This window comes from Stylophora pistillata, chromosome 12 (assembly GCF_964205215.1).
Source record: "Stylophora pistillata chromosome 12, jaStyPist1.2, whole genome shotgun sequence".
Classification (NCBI taxonomy): Eukaryota; Metazoa; Cnidaria; class Anthozoa; order Scleractinia; family Pocilloporidae; genus Stylophora; species Stylophora pistillata.
The window spans coordinates 22,233,683-22,251,801 of NC_142530.1; the positions used below are offsets into that span (position 1 = coordinate 22,233,683).

The 18,119-nt window shown below is 38.8% G+C and overlaps 2 protein-coding genes and 2 long non-coding RNA genes across 9 annotated transcripts; 3 read left to right on the plus strand and 1 right to left on the minus strand.

Moving 5' to 3' along the window:
* The first annotated feature begins 565 nt into the window (after positions 1-565).
* Positions 566-6,974, plus strand: LOC148719281 (uncharacterized). 4 transcript variants are annotated; one of them, XR_015993897.1, is made up of 6 exons: positions 566-2,099; positions 2,495-2,598; positions 3,379-3,575; positions 4,437-4,516; positions 5,172-6,558; positions 6,815-6,974. It is a non-coding gene; the product is annotated as an uncharacterized LOC148719281 (long non-coding RNA). The 4 variants fall into 4 exon arrangements; XR_015993896.1 differs by lacking the exons at positions 5,172-6,558; positions 6,815-6,974 and having other exon boundaries at positions 4,437-4,726; XR_015993895.1 differs by lacking the exons at positions 5,172-6,558; positions 6,815-6,974 and having other exon boundaries at positions 3,379-3,495; positions 4,437-4,724.
* A 2,602-nt stretch (positions 6,975-9,576) lies between these two features.
* Positions 9,577-11,437, plus strand: LOC148719282 (uncharacterized). Its single transcript, XM_088740746.1, has one exon. It carries the CDS (start codon positions 9,624-9,626, stop codon positions 11,244-11,246), a length of 1,623 nt encoding a protein of 540 aa, XP_088596872.1. The 5' UTR covers positions 9,577-9,623; the 3' UTR covers positions 11,247-11,437.
* LOC148719283 (uncharacterized) lies at positions 11,338-15,792 on the minus strand. 3 transcript variants are annotated; one of them, XM_088740760.1, is made up of 3 exons: positions 14,295-15,766; positions 13,346-13,942; positions 11,338-12,962 (listed from the first exon to the last, which is right to left on the minus strand). In XM_088740760.1, the coding sequence occupies exons 2-3, from the start codon at positions 13,557-13,559 to the stop codon at positions 12,310-12,312; spliced, it is 867 nt and encodes a 288-aa protein (XP_088596886.1). In that variant the 5' UTR covers positions 13,560-13,942; positions 14,295-15,766; the 3' UTR covers positions 11,338-12,309. The 3 variants fall into 3 exon arrangements, with proteins under 3 accessions (XP_088596886.1, XP_088596885.1, XP_088596887.1); XM_088740759.1 differs by having other exon boundaries at positions 13,346-14,092; XM_088740761.1 differs by having other exon boundaries at positions 13,346-15,792.
* A 252-nt stretch (positions 15,793-16,044) lies between these two features.
* On the plus strand, positions 16,045-18,053 carry LOC148719284 (uncharacterized). Its single transcript, XR_015993892.1, has 2 exons — positions 16,045-16,540; positions 16,754-18,053. It is a non-coding gene; the product is annotated as an uncharacterized LOC148719284 (long non-coding RNA).
* The last annotated feature ends 66 nt before the right edge of the window (positions 18,054-18,119 follow it).

An 18,119-nucleotide genomic window follows, 5' to 3' on the forward strand; every position in this document is an offset into this window, starting at 1 on the left:
ATTCTAAAAAGATTTAAGCTTACATCTCATCTAAAGTTTAAAGCGACATATCAATGCTTGCAACCATTATGTTTTAGACGAACCTCGCAAACTTTTAAACACGTTCTCTTGTGATACCTGCGAAAGTATTTAGTGCAATTTCCGGTAAGATTTCGCGGACAATCTGATCGATTTCTCTTACATTGTGTGCTGAGACTGAAACTTTTCACCTCGGCCAAAGCTTCGTCGCACGGCCCAAACAAACATAGCGAGCAACAGAGCTTGTTGAATATGTGCGTGTTAAAACACACGAAAGGACTCCAAACGACACTTCACTCTGATTGGGCAGAAAAACACAAAGATTTTCTGGCACCAATCAGATGCCAGAACGACTGCGGGCGTTTGGAACTAGTCTTGTAAGAGAATGTCCCCAGGGGCTCTTCTGCCCTTAACTTGAAATCGACTCACAGCCCCTGGGTCTCCGAGGATGTGGATAACATAGGGTGAAGTAGACCCGAATGATATATCATTTTCCGATCATCGTAGTGACGTCATCTCCCGACCACACTGTAAACTTCGGAAATTAACATGGCGACGTAAGCGTGAAACCAGTAGTTTGTGTTGCGGACGATTGCAGGCTTCAAGCTTAAACTAGGCCACGCATCTTTTTAGTGTACGGAGTTGCAGACTAATAAGCAACTCGCTGGACAAGCAGAAGAATGTTTCCAGACCTATTTACTTAATTGAAGGACTCATGCTATCTCACCCGATGTTACTTTTCAGTACAACAGGACAATAAAGGGTGAGGATTATTCGTAATGATGTCTGAAGCAATACGATAAAACTAAGCCATACTTTTTTTTACGTTGAAAGAAGGTGTTAGTAGTGAAGTCCTTAAAAGTAACATATTAAAAGGTAGCAACTTTGAGCGAAGTCACATTTATTCATGATTATGTGCTTGGGCTATATGTGTACTTTAAAATCAACTACTATCCCATCGAAGGCAAACATCAGAACCAATAAAAAATAGAATTGCGAGTGTTGCAAGTATCTTTGAGGTTTACTGTTTTACGCCGTACGAAAAGCCAGCTATATATATATAAAAAGGCTATAAATAAAGAAGAGTAACCTTCCCATCCCCTCACCCCTTAGTCTTGATGGTTTCGCCAGTTAAACTTTAATAGCGCTTTATACTATTACTAAAAATAGATTTTGTTGCATGATAGCCTATGAGACCCCCCACACAGACTCAGACAAACAGGAAATGTGTGAGCGAGAGTTGTAAAATTGCATGACGAGCTTTATGCGACTTTGAAATTCACAGCTGGGAATGGGTTTTAATTTCCGGGGTAGTCAAGAAAATCGAATTAGCAAAATTACAGATCTGTCATGACTCCACAGTTTGCGGTGGATGAAGGTGCTAAGTATATCTTGAGTGCGCTGTACAAATGAAAACCAGATCATGTATCCATAAATGGTTTGTTGTCGACTCTAATTACACTTAATATATAACAAAGTGCTTCGTCGCGCGTAATAAAAAAATTGGCGCGAACGAGATATGGCGGCGAAGCTATTTCCTCTTCGCCCAATTTTCGGACTTTCGCTCGGTCCAGGCAAAATTTGGTACACTGTATCAAACGACTGGTTTTGTAAATCAAGAGAGTTCATGAGGAGTGACTTAGGACATTGCAGAAGTATGCGTCCGCGATCTGGTCGATGGAAATGGTGGACAAGTTGACCCACCGTGGTTTGGTTCGTCGACAAAGAAGGAAACTGTTAATGTTTCAGCCCTCTTCAGAATAATTAGAAGAGCGTTACGACGAAAAAATCTCGTTGAATAGCTAGTGGTTGCTTCAGATCAATTTAGGTTGGTGAGGGAATTATTAAATTTTCACCAGTTTGACTCGGAAATGGCTGGAAGATCGAATTTTCGCGGCAGCTCAAGACAGCTTGGATCCCTTGGATTGGAGACGCCACTATCTACGCCTGCTACAGTAGCCGACACAGTGGTCGCGCCTGTCTCTTTTCAGATATAAAGCGACCGCTTGAAGATCTGCTGAAGTTGGATAAATCGATAGGACCTCGTTTATTCATGAAACGAGCAGGAAGACCTCTTGCAGGTAAGGAAAATTTTTGGGTTATCTAAATAGCTGAATCTAACATGAACATTTAAATCCACTTTTAATTTGTGCACATACATGTACTGCATGATGCTGCTGCTGATAGTGATAACACTGTTTGTTTGTACGGCAGGGAGAGAATTGGAATTGTTCCAATTGATTTAGCTATCACAACTGGCAAAGGGCTCTGTGGTTCTTAATAGAATGCTAGCTTTGGCTGTTTATCCAATTGCTATTGCTAATTGTGCTGAGAAAAAGTTAGAAGAGTTTGATTTTACTATACTGTGGATATAACTTCTTTATCATTCCCTATCACAGGTAATGGGTAACTGTTAATTGATAATCCAAACTCAAACGTAGACTTACTCTTAGACTTTTTTTTTTACTTTTCTCAGGAGCAAGGTGAAGAAATTGATTGTTTGGCTAAATGAGGAGAATAAAGTTCTGAAAGAAGAAGGCTTCACTGTTGATGGCAAACATTACAAAGCTAACTTTAAAGGTTGCATTTCAGATTGGAGTATGCTTTACATAAAAAATTACTTTTAATTAACCTTTTCTGGTTTAGGTCATATTTTCTTAAAATTAATTTCTGTAAATTATCATACATAAAAAATTACTTTTAATTAACCTTTTCAGGTTTAGGTCATATTTTCTTAAAATTAATTTCTGTAAATTATCATTTTACTTTTATTTTTTTCGTAGTTACATTTGACTATACATGCTTCTTGCAAAAGTCAATGAAGAAAATTTTGTGCTAGCTGGGCATGGGACTCAGTGTTGAACTCTGTTTGTTATGTCATACATTAAGGGTAATTTGAACATTTTTTTCCAAAAAAAACAAAAACAAATACTAAACAAACAAAACTTGAGGCTAAGCAGTGTCAATGTTTCTAGAAAACAGGCATCCCCATATCCCCTTCAGAAGGTTTTTGGTGTGAGCCACTTACCCCTTGGAATATCCACTTTGTTCCTGTACAAATTTTAGCACTTGAGATACCATTCCCCTTTGTATATTTAACAGCCTTCCTCTTTGGATGGATACATGTGGATACTATTTGAAGTCAAAACCTTACTCAAGAAATGTATGATCCAAAAGATAACTTGAGCAAGTAAACTCTTGAACAGTTGACAGAGAGCAGTTAATGATTCAGATCATTAAATGGGCTTCTTTTTGAGTTTTTTTTCTTTTCTATGGAATGGGCCACTACATGTAGCTACTACTTTTGCGCCATTCAAATAATTCACTGTCAGTGTTAAAAATTGTCCTTTTCAATTTCAGTTACTGTCTGGCCTTCATCAAGTAACAGAGAAACTTGGCTTTTTTAAGCTGTGACTCTGTGAGAAATGACATCTCCAGGTGCTTTTTGGGAACAAAATATTTGAACTGGAAACTTTGGTAAGTGTTTGACATGCCTGGAACAGCAGAGGAACTGTGCTTTTCAAACTGCAGCTCTGTGTTCCTTGGGCACTAAAATGGTAAAATTTCCCTTTCAAACTAATTATAGGAATTAGTTTGTAGTAAGTAAAAGACTGTTTGTATCACCATTTGGCCTGCCTGAAACAGCAGAGGAAACTAGCTTTTCAGGCTGTGACTCTGTGGGAAATTTATCCCCAGGTGTTTCTTGGGCACTAAAGTGTTATTAATTCCACATGAGCCATTATTGAATATTATTTGTGTCGAGTAAAAGACTCTTGGTATCACTGTTTGACCTGCCTGAAACAGCAGAGGAACCTGGCTTTTCAAGCTGTGACTCTGTGGGAAATTTATCCTCGCGTGTTTCTTGGGCACTAAAGTGTTATTAATTCCACATGTGCCATTATTGAATTTAATTTGTGTCAAGTAAAAGACTGTTGGTATCACTGTTTGGCCTGCCTGAAACAGCAGAGGAACCTGGCTTTTCAAGCTGTGACTCTGTGGGAAATTTATCCTCAGGTGTTTCTAGGGCACTAAAATGTTATTAATTTGACTTGAACCATTTTTGAAATTAGTTTTACGAGCACAAAAAGCTGTTAATATCACTGTTTGGCCTGCCTGAAACAGCAGAGGAACTCGGCTTTTCAAGCTGTGACTCTGTGGGAATTTTATCCTCAGTTGTTTCCTGGGCACTAAAATGGTAATGTAATTTCACATAAACAAGTCTATATTTTGATTGATAATATCTTAATTTGTAACCAGAGGACAATAATTTTGGAACTTTAGTTCTCTAGAGCAGACAAAAGGTTCACCTATTTTAAGCTGGGACCCTGTGGAAGTCTAATTTTTACAGGTGATTGCCAGGCACTGACAGAGTAAGGTCACATGAAAAATTTTGGTTCTTTGTTTTCATATTTTTTCAGTGAATAAATGTTGAGATCACTGCTTGGCTTGCCTGAAACTGGAAAGGAGCTTGGCTTATCTATCTAGTGATGACTGTATGGTAATTTTTTTCATGTGGTTCTCATTTGCACACAAAAGTGGAAATTATAATGAACTTAACATGATCAATTGAGTCTTTATTCAACTACTTAAAGCAAGCAAAGGAATATTGTTGTTACCTATTCTACAATGAGGCCAAAAGTATTTTTCATACTACATGTATTTGAATCATTACTGTAAGTGGTTGTCTCGAATATTTCAGTCTTAACAAGAAGCTACAATAAAAACTGAATGTCTCATTTGATGGCATCTACATGTATGTGTTTATCCACTGTATGTAGTACAATACAAGTAACTATGAATGTCTATAATAATGGTTTTGATGTTATTCAGTGCCCATATTGTTTCTGTCTTGGTGGTGTATTATTCTGATGGAAACCTTGGAGTGACATTTCTTAGTGCTTTGAGAAAGACTAACATGCAGGCAAGCAAGAAAAGAAAAGACATGTTGTCAAAAGAGTCATATTTGTCTCTAATAGTTACATTGTCATATATTTTATAGATTGGGCTTTTCCCATATAATTCTATTTGTTGAATTCCCAAAAATTGGATACCATATGAATTCACATTATCTAGTAGTTCCGTTTCTTCTCCAACATCTATGACTAGTTGTGACTGCAGAGAGGCTTTCTTGGGATTTTGCATTTTCTTTGCAGCTTCTAGGGCAGCACGCCCCGACAGATTAACAACACCGTTTGTTATTTCTGTGGAGCCAATGAAGGATTTTGTCAAGCACAACTTTACCTTAACTTGGTCAGACAGAGCTCGCTCCACGTCACCAAGGTTGTAAGTTTTAAAGGACATACGAAGAGTTTTGTCCTTTCATATGGGTGGCTTCAGGTGTTTGCACTCTTTATCTCCACTAAGTGTAGCACTTCCTACTTTGCTGGGTAAATGACCAAAAAAGTCAAGTCTTACATTTGTAAAGGTGAAGTGGCATCATTTTGCTTCGAAAGAATTTTAAAGTATTATTCAAGTCCACAGAGCCGTACAAAATACATTAAAATTTCACGATATTATGATAAAAATATTTTTAAGATACACTAAAAGTAACGCTCGTCTCACTGAAGTACTTCAAGATGGCCTTAGGACGACTTGTAACCCTGAGGTTATATACTCCTGGGCGTATATAACCTCAGTCGCCATTTGAATTACGCTATTTGATCTTCTTTTGGTCTCAAAACATACACCAGTGTTGTTCGTTGCCTGGTAACAAAAAGTACATGACATGGAAAGGCATAGTGAGGGCCACAAGTCTTACTCTTACAACCATTGCAAATAACTGGTTTCGGGGTTCTAGTTCACTTATAGTTTGTAAAAATATGCGGAATAGAGGATCAAGACAACTGGCCATTTTTTGTTCTAATTTTCAATACTGGGCGCGAGCATGTGAGCCGTTGTCGATACAGCCCGGCCTTGAAACTGATGCACTTCGTTCGAGCAAAGCCGAACTTGTAACATTGCTTGCTTTGCTACGCTGATAAAAAGCGGATGCCTGAAGTAAAATTGATCACAGACCCAACGAAATAATTAAGCTCTTATAACACGTGGAACTGTGCAGAAAAAAACCCTTTGGAGAAAGATAAATGGTAACATTACGAATAATCTGAAGAGTTTGATCCAAGTTTGTTTTTTTAGTACTTACCAGGAACTCTAGGGTTATGTGCAGAGTTTAAACGCTCCATGATTTCTGCCAGCCATTTCAAGTATGCCCATTCCAGTTAAAAGTTGTGGCTTCTCTACTGGAGCCTGCTTACTTCCCAAGTTAGGAAAGACGATACTCTGTGGAGTATCACAACAAAGATGCTTTTGGTTGTAATGCTTTTCTAACGCCCTTCTTGTTGTCATGTGTTTCGCGCATATTTTGCAATTTGTAACGTAGATTTCTGCCATAGTTAGTGAGCACCGTTTTCGCGTCCAGCCATTCACGTTCTTCGAGCGGAAGAGCCAACTATTCCGGCATGAGTTTCAAACGCGTGTGTCTCAAACCGGAGATTCATTATATGAAAGCTACGACAAGGGATATGTGTATTCAAGCCGGCGGTAATGAGATTTACCGTTATTTCCAGGTCACTACCCAGATCTAAATAGTGATTCTCTTTCGCAGTCAAGTTTCCACACCAAGTTAGCGATCTCTAAAGTTATAACATGCTCTTTAAAAAGAGCACAAAAGCAGCATTTTTCTCCAATTAAGTTGACGTATGAAATACCTGAATAAAGAGGAGTCACTTTCCTAGTGTTTAGCGACTTTGCGTTGCGTTCGACTTCGAGTTATTTGTGCGTTGTCGATTTCTTTAAGAAGACGAAAGCGACGAACAGGAGAGGCTAATTCACAAAGAGCGAATAAAGAAGCAAAAGCAAAGACGAAAAGATAGAAAGAAAAGAGGTAAGCTAGGATCGCAGATCGCCGCAGGCGAATAAATACAGAGGCAGAGGTCCTTAATCAGAAGCACGTCGATGAACGAGAACTCGTTGAGAGGGGGACAACATGGACTAAGTGTCGCTAGTGACATTTTTTACAAAAATAAGAGATGGAAGCCTCATCCATAATACTTCAGAATGCAGTGCACTTCAATCCAGCCAAGAGGCCAGTTTTAGAAAATATATATATTTTTCCAGTTTAGGAATAGCTGAACCTTTTTACTGGGTGAAAAAATTTCAAATTAACTTTTTTTCAAACAACAAACATATGAAATACATATATATGAACTGCGGTTATGAAACGTATATGTGCACGATCCTTCGCAGTGAAGCACTATTTCAGCAATAGTGAAAATCAGACCTGAAAAAAATTCAGGCCTGTGCGGGATTCGAACCACTGACCTCTGCGATACTAGCCTGCTCTGCGATACTAGCCTGGCCTGCTCCCAGTTGGCTTGTTAGCTCAATTGGTAGAGCGCTGCACAAGTATCGCAGAGGTCAGTGGTTCGAATCCCGTACAGGCCTGAATTTTTTTCAGCTCTGATTTTCACTATTGCTTAAATAGTGCTTTACTGCGAAGGATCGTGCACATATACGTTTCATAACCGCAGTTCATATATATGTATTTCATATGTTTGTTGTTTGATTTATCATCTACGGGTTTATGTCGAATTAATTTGATGGCCTGCTCCCAGTTGGCTTGTTAGCTCAATTGGTAAAGCGCTGCACTAGTATCGCAGAGGTCAGTGGTTCGAATCCCGTACAGGCCTGAATTTTTTTCAGGTCTGATTTTCACTATTGCTTAAATAGTGCTTTACTGCGAAGGATCGTTCTTATATACGTCTCATAACCGCAGTTCACTCATATGTTTCATATGTTTGTTGTTGTTTGATTTATCATCTACGGGTTTATGTCGAATTAATTTGATGGCCTGCTCTCAGTTGGCTTGTTAGCTCAATTGGTAGAGCGCTGCACTAGTATCGCAGAGGTCAGTGGTTCGAATCCCGTACAGGCCTGAATTTTTTTCAGGTCTGATTTTCACTATTGCTTAAATAGTGCTTTACTGCGAAGGATCGTGCACATATACGTAACTTTTTTTCGCCACATTGACCCTCTCGCATGTTAATTTGTAGCATCTTTCAGCTGGCTTTAGTTAACTGTTGAATGTAGAAGCAGGAACCACGAAATAAACGCTCTGCTAAGAGTCAAAGTTACTGTTTTCCTACTCTGATAAGAACAGCAACTATCGCGCGCTGTATCATCGACCGATTGATTGATGGCTTTGAGAACTATGTATATGAGAACGATCCTTCGCAGTAAAGCACTATTTGAGCAATAGTGAAAATCAGACCTGAAAAAAATTTCAGGCCTGTACGGGACTCGAACCACTGACCTCTGCGATACTAGTGCAGCGCTCTACCAATTGAGCTAACAAGCCAACTGGGAGCAGGCCATCAAATTAATTCGATATAAACCCGTAGATGATAAATCAAACAACAACAAACATATGAAACATATGTGTGAACTGCGGTTATGAGACGTATATGAGAACGATCCTTCGCAGTAAAGCACTATTTGAGCAATAGTGAAAATCAGACCTGAAAAAAATTTCAGGCCTGTACGGGATTCGAACCACTGACCTCTGCGATACTAGTGCAGCGCTCTACCAATTGAGCTAACAAGCCAACTGGGAGCAGGCCATCAAATTAATTCGATATAAACCCGTAGATGATAAATCAAACAACAACAAACATATGAAACATATGTGTGAACTGCGGTTATGAGACGTATATGAGAACGATCCTTCGCAGTAAAGCACTATTTGAGCAATAGTGAAAATCAGACCTGAAAAAAATTTCAGGCCTGTACGGGATTCGAACCACTGACCTCTGCGATACTAGTGCAGCGCTCTACCAATTGAGCTAACAAGCCAACTGGGAGCAGGCCATCAAATTAATTCGATATAAACCCGTAGATGATAAATCAAACAACAACAAACATATGAAACATATGTGTGAACTGCGGTTATGAGACGTATATGAGAACGATCCTATAGGTCAGTGGTTCGAATCCCGTACAGGCCTGAAATTTTTTTCAGGTCTGATTTTCACTATTGCTCAAATAGTGCTTTACTGCGAAGGATCGTTCTCATATAAGTCTCATAACCGCAGTTCACACATATGTTTCATATGTTTGTTGTTGTTTGAGAACTATGTTCGTACTAGCTAATAATTCTCTCATAGGTTCGTACTTATAATTCTTACTTTTTCTCAAAGATTTCTTTACTAAAAGTGCTCCTGCTTGGCTCACCATAAAGGAAACGACGCACACTTCAATATGGGCGTCTCGTAATTTTTGTTTACGTTGAGAAGATGCATTTTCTACATTTTGTGATCCACGGAGCGCACTCGATACTTACCTCATAATGTTGTCTAGACTGACGTGTCAAATTAAATCTGTTGATAGATAGCCATGTGCCGAACCTCACTTTCTTGTGAAAATCCTTCATTAAATTTTTGCCCCGCAGAGATGCTACGTGAAGAAAGATTAGACCCCCTCCTGATTTTGCGCTATTCAATAGCGCAAAATCGGTAGGGGTCAAGAAATTCAAAGTCGTATAAAGCTCGTCGTGCAAAACGACGGAAAATTTCGTCAAAAAACGACTTAGCGTTCTAAAAGGAAGCGGCATGGTTGGTACCAAACACTGTTGCTGGGGTGAGTGTAAGACAGACTCAAGATATGCAGATAAATGGCCAAAATCACTGAAAGAGTTAGAGGAATCGGGGAAGAAAGTATTTATTCCTTTCCCAAAACCTTCGAAAGACATGGCAAACTGCAAGCGTTGGCTAGTGGCTTGTTTGCGTAAATTTTTTACGGAGAAAAACATAACAAGAAACACCTACATTTGTGCTCTTCACTGGCCTGGCGAAAAAGGTCCAACAGCCGAATTTCCCGATCCACTGAAGGCAAATTTAAGACCAGCGCAAGCAAGTCGAGCACGTGCTCCTAAGAGAAAAGCACCGAAAGAAAGAGAAAATCCAGCGTCAAAGAAACAGAAATTATTCGATGACAACTACGAGGAACAATTATCTAACGATATTACAGTTTCTGATGATCATGATCAGGAGTCACAAGAAGTTGAACTGACAGTCGACGAAAGCAGTTTTATTGGTGAAGAATGTGTTGATGAGGATTGTGCCGTGATCGATACACACAGTTACGTTAACCCTTCAGGAAAGTTGGTTTCTGATCAAGGCTCTCAAACTATATATTCAAAAAAATACGAGTTGTCTGCAAAGGTCGAAACTATGATTTTGAAAAACGACGTCTCTACAACGCCGTTACAAGGTCCTAAAATAGTGAGTACTTTATCCTACAAAAATATCGTGCAAGAAGCAGCTCTCATGAAACACTTCACCGGCTTCAGGCCTTCCCAGTTTGAAGTTTTGCATGATTTTCTTGACGATGTTTGCCCTTTGGAGACAATCAACTACTGGAAAAGCAAAGATTGCCCAGCAACGGAGAATGCAAGAACTGACCCAAAAGCTGATTTTTCATCAAGAGAAAAACTTTTCATTTGCCTTCTAAGACTGAAGAGGGGTTTTACTCTCAATACTATTGCAGCTCTTCTTAGTACCCCAAACAGGAAAATTAACTTTTCCTACATTGCAAAGATTTTTACAACATACATTCAGTTGATGTATGTAATTTTTAGAGACACGCAAAACTTTATGTTTCCAGAGAGAACCCAATTTAGCAGGTTCCTCCCTAAGGTATTCAAAACCATGAAGAACATACGTTGTATTGTTGATTGTACTGAATTTAGTGTGGAATGTTCCAGGAATTTTGCTAGGCAAGGAAACACTTTCTCTTCCTATAAGCACACCAACACATTTAAGTGTCTCATTGCTGTAACCCCCTGTGGTAGAGCATGTTTTGTTTCTGATTTGCTCGAGGGTGATATTGATGATGTTCGCATCTTTAAGGAAAGTGGCCTTTTGAAGCACCTTAAACCATATGACTTGGTTTTAGCAGATCGTGGTTTCACTGTGCAGGATCTCTTAAATCCTCTCCAAGTGCAATTAAAAATCCCATCATTTTTAAAAGGTAGAAAAAGTCTTAGTGCTGCAGAGGAATTGGAAACACGTAGCATTGCAAAAGCTAGGATTCATGTAGAGCGTTTCAATGAACGCTTAAAGCAGTTCAAACTGGTCAGCAGAAGAATACCTTTGTCTCTTGCTCCTGTCGCAACTCAAATGGTAGTAGTTGCAGCATGCCTTGTCAATTTTCAGGCCACCCTTTGTAAGTAGACCTAATATTTTAACTTAAGTTTACAAGGCTCTAACTAACGGATGTGTATAGCAGGCCATCTGCTTATAATAATATATTTAATTTGAGATGTAAGGTAAATTTTGATTTTATTATCTATTGCTTCCAGCAAGCTATGTTTATATTCTATAAAACAGAACATTTTGAGAAATAAATCTTATTTACATTTCTACACCTGTACACAAAATGTGGATGTTAATTTTTAAAAATATTTTCAAAACTCAAAGAAACTTCATTTGAACATGTTGGAGGAACAAGAATTTGATTTGAATTTGACACCTGCACAAGCTGCAAGTCAATGACTGAAACTACACAATTTTTTTTATATAAACATATCAAAGTTTCTAATGGCCATTTCTCAGTCTAAGCATTGGAAAATTGAAATGACTTTACTGGACAGAAATACAATGATATAACATGAAAACATTAACTTTTAACTGAGAATAAACCAAATTACGATTACCCTACTATTGTACGTTTTTTGTCGCTTTCATCAACCAAGATTCGGACACTGAGCAAACAAAGAAAAATGATTTCTATAAGAAAGTGTCCTTTTAAAGGCCCATGTTCACCCAAAATGCATTGCACACCCTGTGCTCCAGAAAAATGATTTCGGGTAGTTGAAAATTGCTGTCTTCAGTATGTGTAGAGTCACACTTTGGCCAAGCATGAAAACAAGTGAACACCCCATCAAATGTGTCAGCCAATCAAAACACTGCATTGGACAAAAAAAAGTTTCAAAACAACAACAAAAATGTGCAAAGCCACTTGGGTGTACATGGGCCTTTAAAGCATGATTTGTTATGTCTTTCATTAAAGTGGACCCACTCCAGAAAAAGAATTGTAAAAGTAAACATGCTTATAAGTCCAAGAAAAGTTAAAATATTCTCAAAGATTTTTCATTTTAAACTTAGGCTTTGTCGTCAAATTTTAAAGTAAGGGCAATAGTCTGACTATAACCAGGGCTAAAGAGAATTCCAAAATAAAATACAAAATTATACGAGTAGCAATCAATGTCAGATTTATGCTCTCTTTACCTTGGACCTAGCTACAATATATTAAAACACTTAAAGAAAATCCCAGTGGCTCATGAAACATACATGAAGAAGACCAGAGCCCAGAGCCCTTTTGTCTATATTCACTCAAACCATCATACATGTACCACATATTATTATAATAAAAGGTACAAATGTAGTGACCCCCATTCCACAGTGTTGCCCCATACAGTGTAAAGCATTTCCCAAACGAAAACATTGATTGTGACGTGTTTGACAATCTAAGATTACCTCCTCTGCTAAGTAAATCAACTGAAAAAACAAGAAATGATTTCAAATTCAACATAACATGACGGCTGCTAACCCTCACCCCCGCGCAATGCCATGAGGTGTCTGCATGTCCATGTTCATCAAACGTCACATCCTCATTGAAAGGGATTTCTTCTGCTGGCTTGTTAGAAAATTTCCTTCCACACTGGGAATCAGGTGATTGCTGCCAGTCTTCAAGGGCTTCCAGAAAAATACTGCTTGTAAGCTTGGAGGGCTGTGCAAGGGTGACTGACAGAGACTGCATTGAGTGTACTTGCAGCAGACAAGTTGTAAGGCAACAGGTTGTTGTAATGGTGCTTGTCAGGTATGGACGAAGGAGCATCAAGAAATAGTCGTTCTCATTGCCATACAAGTCCAGGGTACCAGCAACAACTTTAAAATAAAAAATATAACACAAAAATTGAATTTGATATAATATTTTTATTATTTCATAATTATTATTAATATACATTTTTCTTCTTATCTTACCAATCTTCGCCAACATTATTATTATTGAAAATAGTTAGCTCTATTATAAAAATACTCAATGACAAATTGTTTATGTCTGAGGTAAAAATAAAATCCAGGTAAGTTTTTTACCTTCAAATTCTTTTCTCTCCTAGCCCTAACCCATGAATAATAAGGTTACGAGACAAAGGAAAATATAGAGAATTGACCAAAGTTAAAATTCTAACCTGTGTTGAAATGTGACCTAGAAGTCTGTATAAGATTAAATGATAATTTTTAAAAGGAAAAAGAAAACAGGTTATGCGTACCTCTTAGTTGCTGCCATTGTGGAATAGACTGCAAGATAAGCAACTTTGCATCTGCATATAGGCCATCATCTATGAGCTTAAGAGATGTCCCTATTATGTGAGCTGACTCTGGAAGGTCACTGAGCTCCACCTTGTGTGATTTGGTCAGAGCCTGAAAAATCATCAACCAATTATCCAAGGGACAAGTATTGGTAAGTGATATCCCAGTACTCATCAGGCCACCCCAAGGAAAGACAGTCAGCTCCTGGTCTTGTTCAGAAGCACATTTTTTAGCACTGAAAACAACACTGGAGGCTGAGAGTAGAGCCTCTGCAGCATCAATTTCTTCTTGGCAGTATAAGCTCGGCTGGATAGCCTCTTCCACCAATTCAGATTCTATGGTTCTGCACAAGTCAGGATATGACGCAGGTGACACAGGTCAACATGCAGCAGGTGTTACAGGATCCATAGTAGTGGGCGATGTGCATTCGGGGGCTGCAAATTGTTCTACAGACTCAAAAGAAGAAGTACATGTGGTAGGGTCTCCAGGCATTACTCCACAATCAGGTGATTCCAAAGGAGACTGTTTGGAGGAATGCAAGCTCTCTGAAGGCTCATCTAAAACAAATGGCAAGAGATTCCTAGGGACACGCATTTCAAAGACCTCAGGGGCAATAACAAGCATCCACAATGCTGTCAGAAAACACAAAATCTTCTTAATGAGAGGCTCATCTCTTGGAATCCTTTCTACTGAATCAGGACCACTTGCTGCATGAAAAATAAAATCACAGTACTTTATTCCTGTCACAAGAAGGATGTGTTGACACTGGTAATAATACACATGGGTGTGCTTCAGGACACACTTCCCATCTTCTACTTTAAAGCATTGCCTACCAAGAATTTTCTTAGGCACTGGAGAGTTTTTGCATGTAACTGTCTCTACACTGTACTGTTTAAAGATTTTCAATACCTTGATCTCTACAACAGTGTCATTTCCAACAAGGCCGTCTGGAGAACAACCAAGAAATGGGAACTCAGGGTTCACCAAAAATCCTGTAGGGGATACTCTTGTCTTGGTGGCATACTTCACTATAGCTTTTGGTTCACTTTCAAGGCCATAACGCATCCAGTATGTCTGAAAATGATCAGATGCAAGGCCCCAAATCTGGTTGGCAATAAACTTATTCGCTTCAATGGCAGCATTTGGCTGGGACTCACTAACAAGCTTCCCAACTTTGAAAGCACCGAGACACCTGGACGCTGTCAGCCTGCACCAGCGTTCACAGAATCATCTCTCGGATTTGCTCTGCTCCTGTGTTGCAGGCATTTCCATACGAGCTTCCGGCTTTAAATTATTGTACAATAGTTTAACTTGCTTTAACAACATTTCTTTCCTCTCACAATCAAGTACGTAATCACTGTAGGTAAACTGAAGCTGAATTTCCCACATTGAAACTCCTGTATCTTCAGCTTGAGACAAAGCTTGAATGTTTCTCAAAAATTTATTAATATGCTGTTCGTTTACCTCCCTATGTCTGGCAGGCCTCGGATCAAACTCAATGACAGACAAAGTTTGCTTGGACCTCTTGCTTGGATATGTTGCATCGCTTACTCTTCTGGGATTTTTGTTTCTCTTCTTTCCTTTATTCCAAGAACATTCTTGGCTTGTGCGAGGTGTTTTCAACATTGTCCCATGCTTCTGAACATGGTCAAGGATACAAAATAAAACGGCTACAACATGACTACAACGACCTTAAGACGAAGCCCGGCAAGGATCACAAGAGGCATGAAGAACGGCACCACTGTTCACAGACAAAACAACAACAACATTGTGCGGCAACTCTGCTCTCATCGACGGCCAAACGTGAGCCCTCACTAAATAATGATCGCCGTTTACCGTGTCCATCATATCGTGAACAAAGCCTGAATCCACGTACTTTCTTCCATTTTTCAAAGGTTTATCCGTCATGTGCCCCAGGCCATCTTCGATGTCTTCAGGATGATCGGAAACATTTTGGATTGATTCTAGCGCGTAGTAATGCACGTGCCCATAGTTGAAGAGCGAAGGAATGTTTTGAGACGGAAAAACACGCCAGCCAGTCGACGGAATACACGGAATGGATATCGATCCAGAATTTGTCTTTACATCAGAATTTTCTTGAAGAACTTTGGCAGCAAACCATTTTCCATGATCGATTGCCGGATCAAGGGTGTAATAATTCCCGCTCCTCACACAGTCTCTCACTCGCTATACAAGATCTTCTCGTTTACCGCTTAATTTTAAGCCCCTACATTTTAACCACCGTTTTAGCTGGTCTACAGTGTATTCTTCCGGTTCTCTTTCAAATTTGGAGCCAGGAACACCGTCCTCTTCGGTCAGAACTGTAAGGGAATGAAGCGAACTACTCGCCACTTCCCTTGTAGCTCTCAAAGAAGTGGAGTTTGTTTGTCTGAGTCACGCGGGGGGTCTAAAATTTCATGACGTCATTAGTATAAAGCGCCATTGAGCTGCCTGTTCAAGCTGGTAACTATGATGTTTACAATGGAAGAAGCGAAAGAATCTTCTTTTTCCGTGGAAATTTCCGAAACATTCGGCTACGTACAGTCTTTGGATCATGCCAAAAAGATGATTTCAAAATATGAAACGACGAACACCGTAACATTTTCCAGTTACAAGGCTGACAAGGACTTTGAAAATCATGGTGTATACTATTGTTAGTCATTCACTAAAACAACTACACTTAACCAGGAACATAATTTTTTCATACAGAAACATAAACTTCCATCATTATTTAAGAATTTCATCATCCACTCAATAGAATAGCTTCAGCTATTTGAACATACACAATCTTCATCATTATTTTTGCTTTCATTCCTCAGTTGGTTTTATAACCAGCTGTATTTCATTTCTCTTTTGTAAATCAGTATGTGTGCATTCAGAATAAAACTAATAATCTCTTTCAACAATAAATTGGAACATTAACATTTGAAGCGCAGCCAGGATGAGACATTAAAATACAATAAAAACGTTCTCTCTCAGTGTTTAATATTAAAATTTACAACTCACTGCAGATTGAAAAAGATACAAAACATGAAAGATTGAAAGCATCAAAACAATTGAGAGATGATATGGCAAAAGGAAATGTGAGGTTTGAGCAGAGAATTTACATAGAGTTTCCTACTGAGACTGACCATGCACATCATCTTATGGGAGAGGTAAGATGAAAGAGGGTGAGGGTATGAAGTCCACCTCCAACTGCCAGTACCAATCAATGTTTGGTTAATCAGAAAAAAAAAATTATGCTTTCTTTCCAGTATTTAATAAGGTGTCTTGTTGGAGCTATGACACTTCTCTCTGTTTTAACTTAAGCAGAACATGCTTTAAGAGAAATTAATATCTTAACACATATTATTCTCATTTCATTCCAGGGAAGCAGCCTATCTCAGCCTGTGGATGACAGGATCATCAGACAAATTGAAAAGCTTGTCAATGAGGGAGTGAAAGGCACCCATGAAATGCGGACACACCTGACTGTATACATAAAAAATGAAATATTAGCAGAGGATGAAATCCAACCATCTCCCTCAAACCGTAGGTTTTATCCTAAGCTGAGCGATATAAGGAGCCACATGTATTGAGCTACCATAAAGCAAATATTCTCAAAAATTGATCAAGACAATGTGGCAGAAAAAGTTATCCAGTGGAAAGCATCTAGCCCGGAGGACTTCATCTACTTCCAGCCGTGTGGAGATGTCTCTTCAGCCACAACAGATGGAGAAGACCACACTACAGAACAGGATCCCAGCACCCTTCTGTTTGTCCATCAAAGTGCCTGGCAGCACAGACTCCTGAAAAGATATAGCAACATGTGTCTACTGGATGCCACCTACAAAACTACCCATTATGCTTTACCTCTGTTTTTCCTTGTGGTACACACAAATGGTGACTACCAGGTAGTTGGATCATTTGTGGTGCAATTCAAACAGTATTTTGATAAAAATCAAACTGGGCTTAGTTGTCATTTGCTTTTGCAAATGCAAAACCTGATTGAAGTGTGGATGATGAAAGGTAGATATCTAAAATTAATTTCCGAAGTTTAAAGTGCGGTCGGGAGATGACGTCACTAGGGTGATCGGAAAATGCTAATCATTCGGGTCTATTTCACCTTATGTTATCTAATGCCAACCACTAATTTAAATGAGCTGCCATTTTTAGCTGTTTTGCTGTTTTGACCGACAAGCTGATTTTTTCACATACTTTGATTGGATCGTAATCTATTGAAGGACAGATGCATAAATGACATCACCAACAACAACAGTTTGCTTTCTTTTCTATCAAATTGTGTCTTTCAAAAAATTAGATTCCGTATGGCAATAGGTTTGTTCCATAGTAGATCACAGGTGTCAAAATGTTGTAATAACAAGAAAGTGGCATACAAGGCATAGCACTTTCTGAATCTTACCACATTTTGACGCCTTTACTGATCTGTAAGCAAACAGATGCATGGCAACATGGGATCTATTCTTAAATTACTGAATGGACACATTTCTTGGCTTTTTCACACCAAGACAAGTTCAACCCAGATTCTTCTGGCTGGATGAGTTTGCACCACATAGAGGGGGAAGTTGTTTTAGTAAATTTTATGAAAATGTTCTGGTACCTTCAAAGTGCATTGAAACTTTGTGAGGGGATCCAGTAAATGTAAAAAGAAATAATTATTTTGTGATATTGCTGTCTCGCCATTTAATGGTCTTGCTAAATGTGCTTAAAATTAATGTTACAACTCAGCATTAG

Coding starts and splice junctions, on each gene's coding strand:
- LOC148719282 (XM_088740746.1), top strand. CDS start 9,624: ATGGTTGGTACCAAACACTGTTGCTGGGGTGAGTGTAAGACAGACTCA.
- LOC148719283 (XM_088740760.1), bottom strand. CDS start 13,559: ATGAGTACTGGGATATCACTTACCAATACTTGTCCCTTGGATAATTGG. Junction 12,963..13,345: donor ACAATGGCAGCAACTAAGAG/GTACGCATAACC, acceptor TTTATTTTAAAG/TTGTTGCTGGTACCCTGGAC.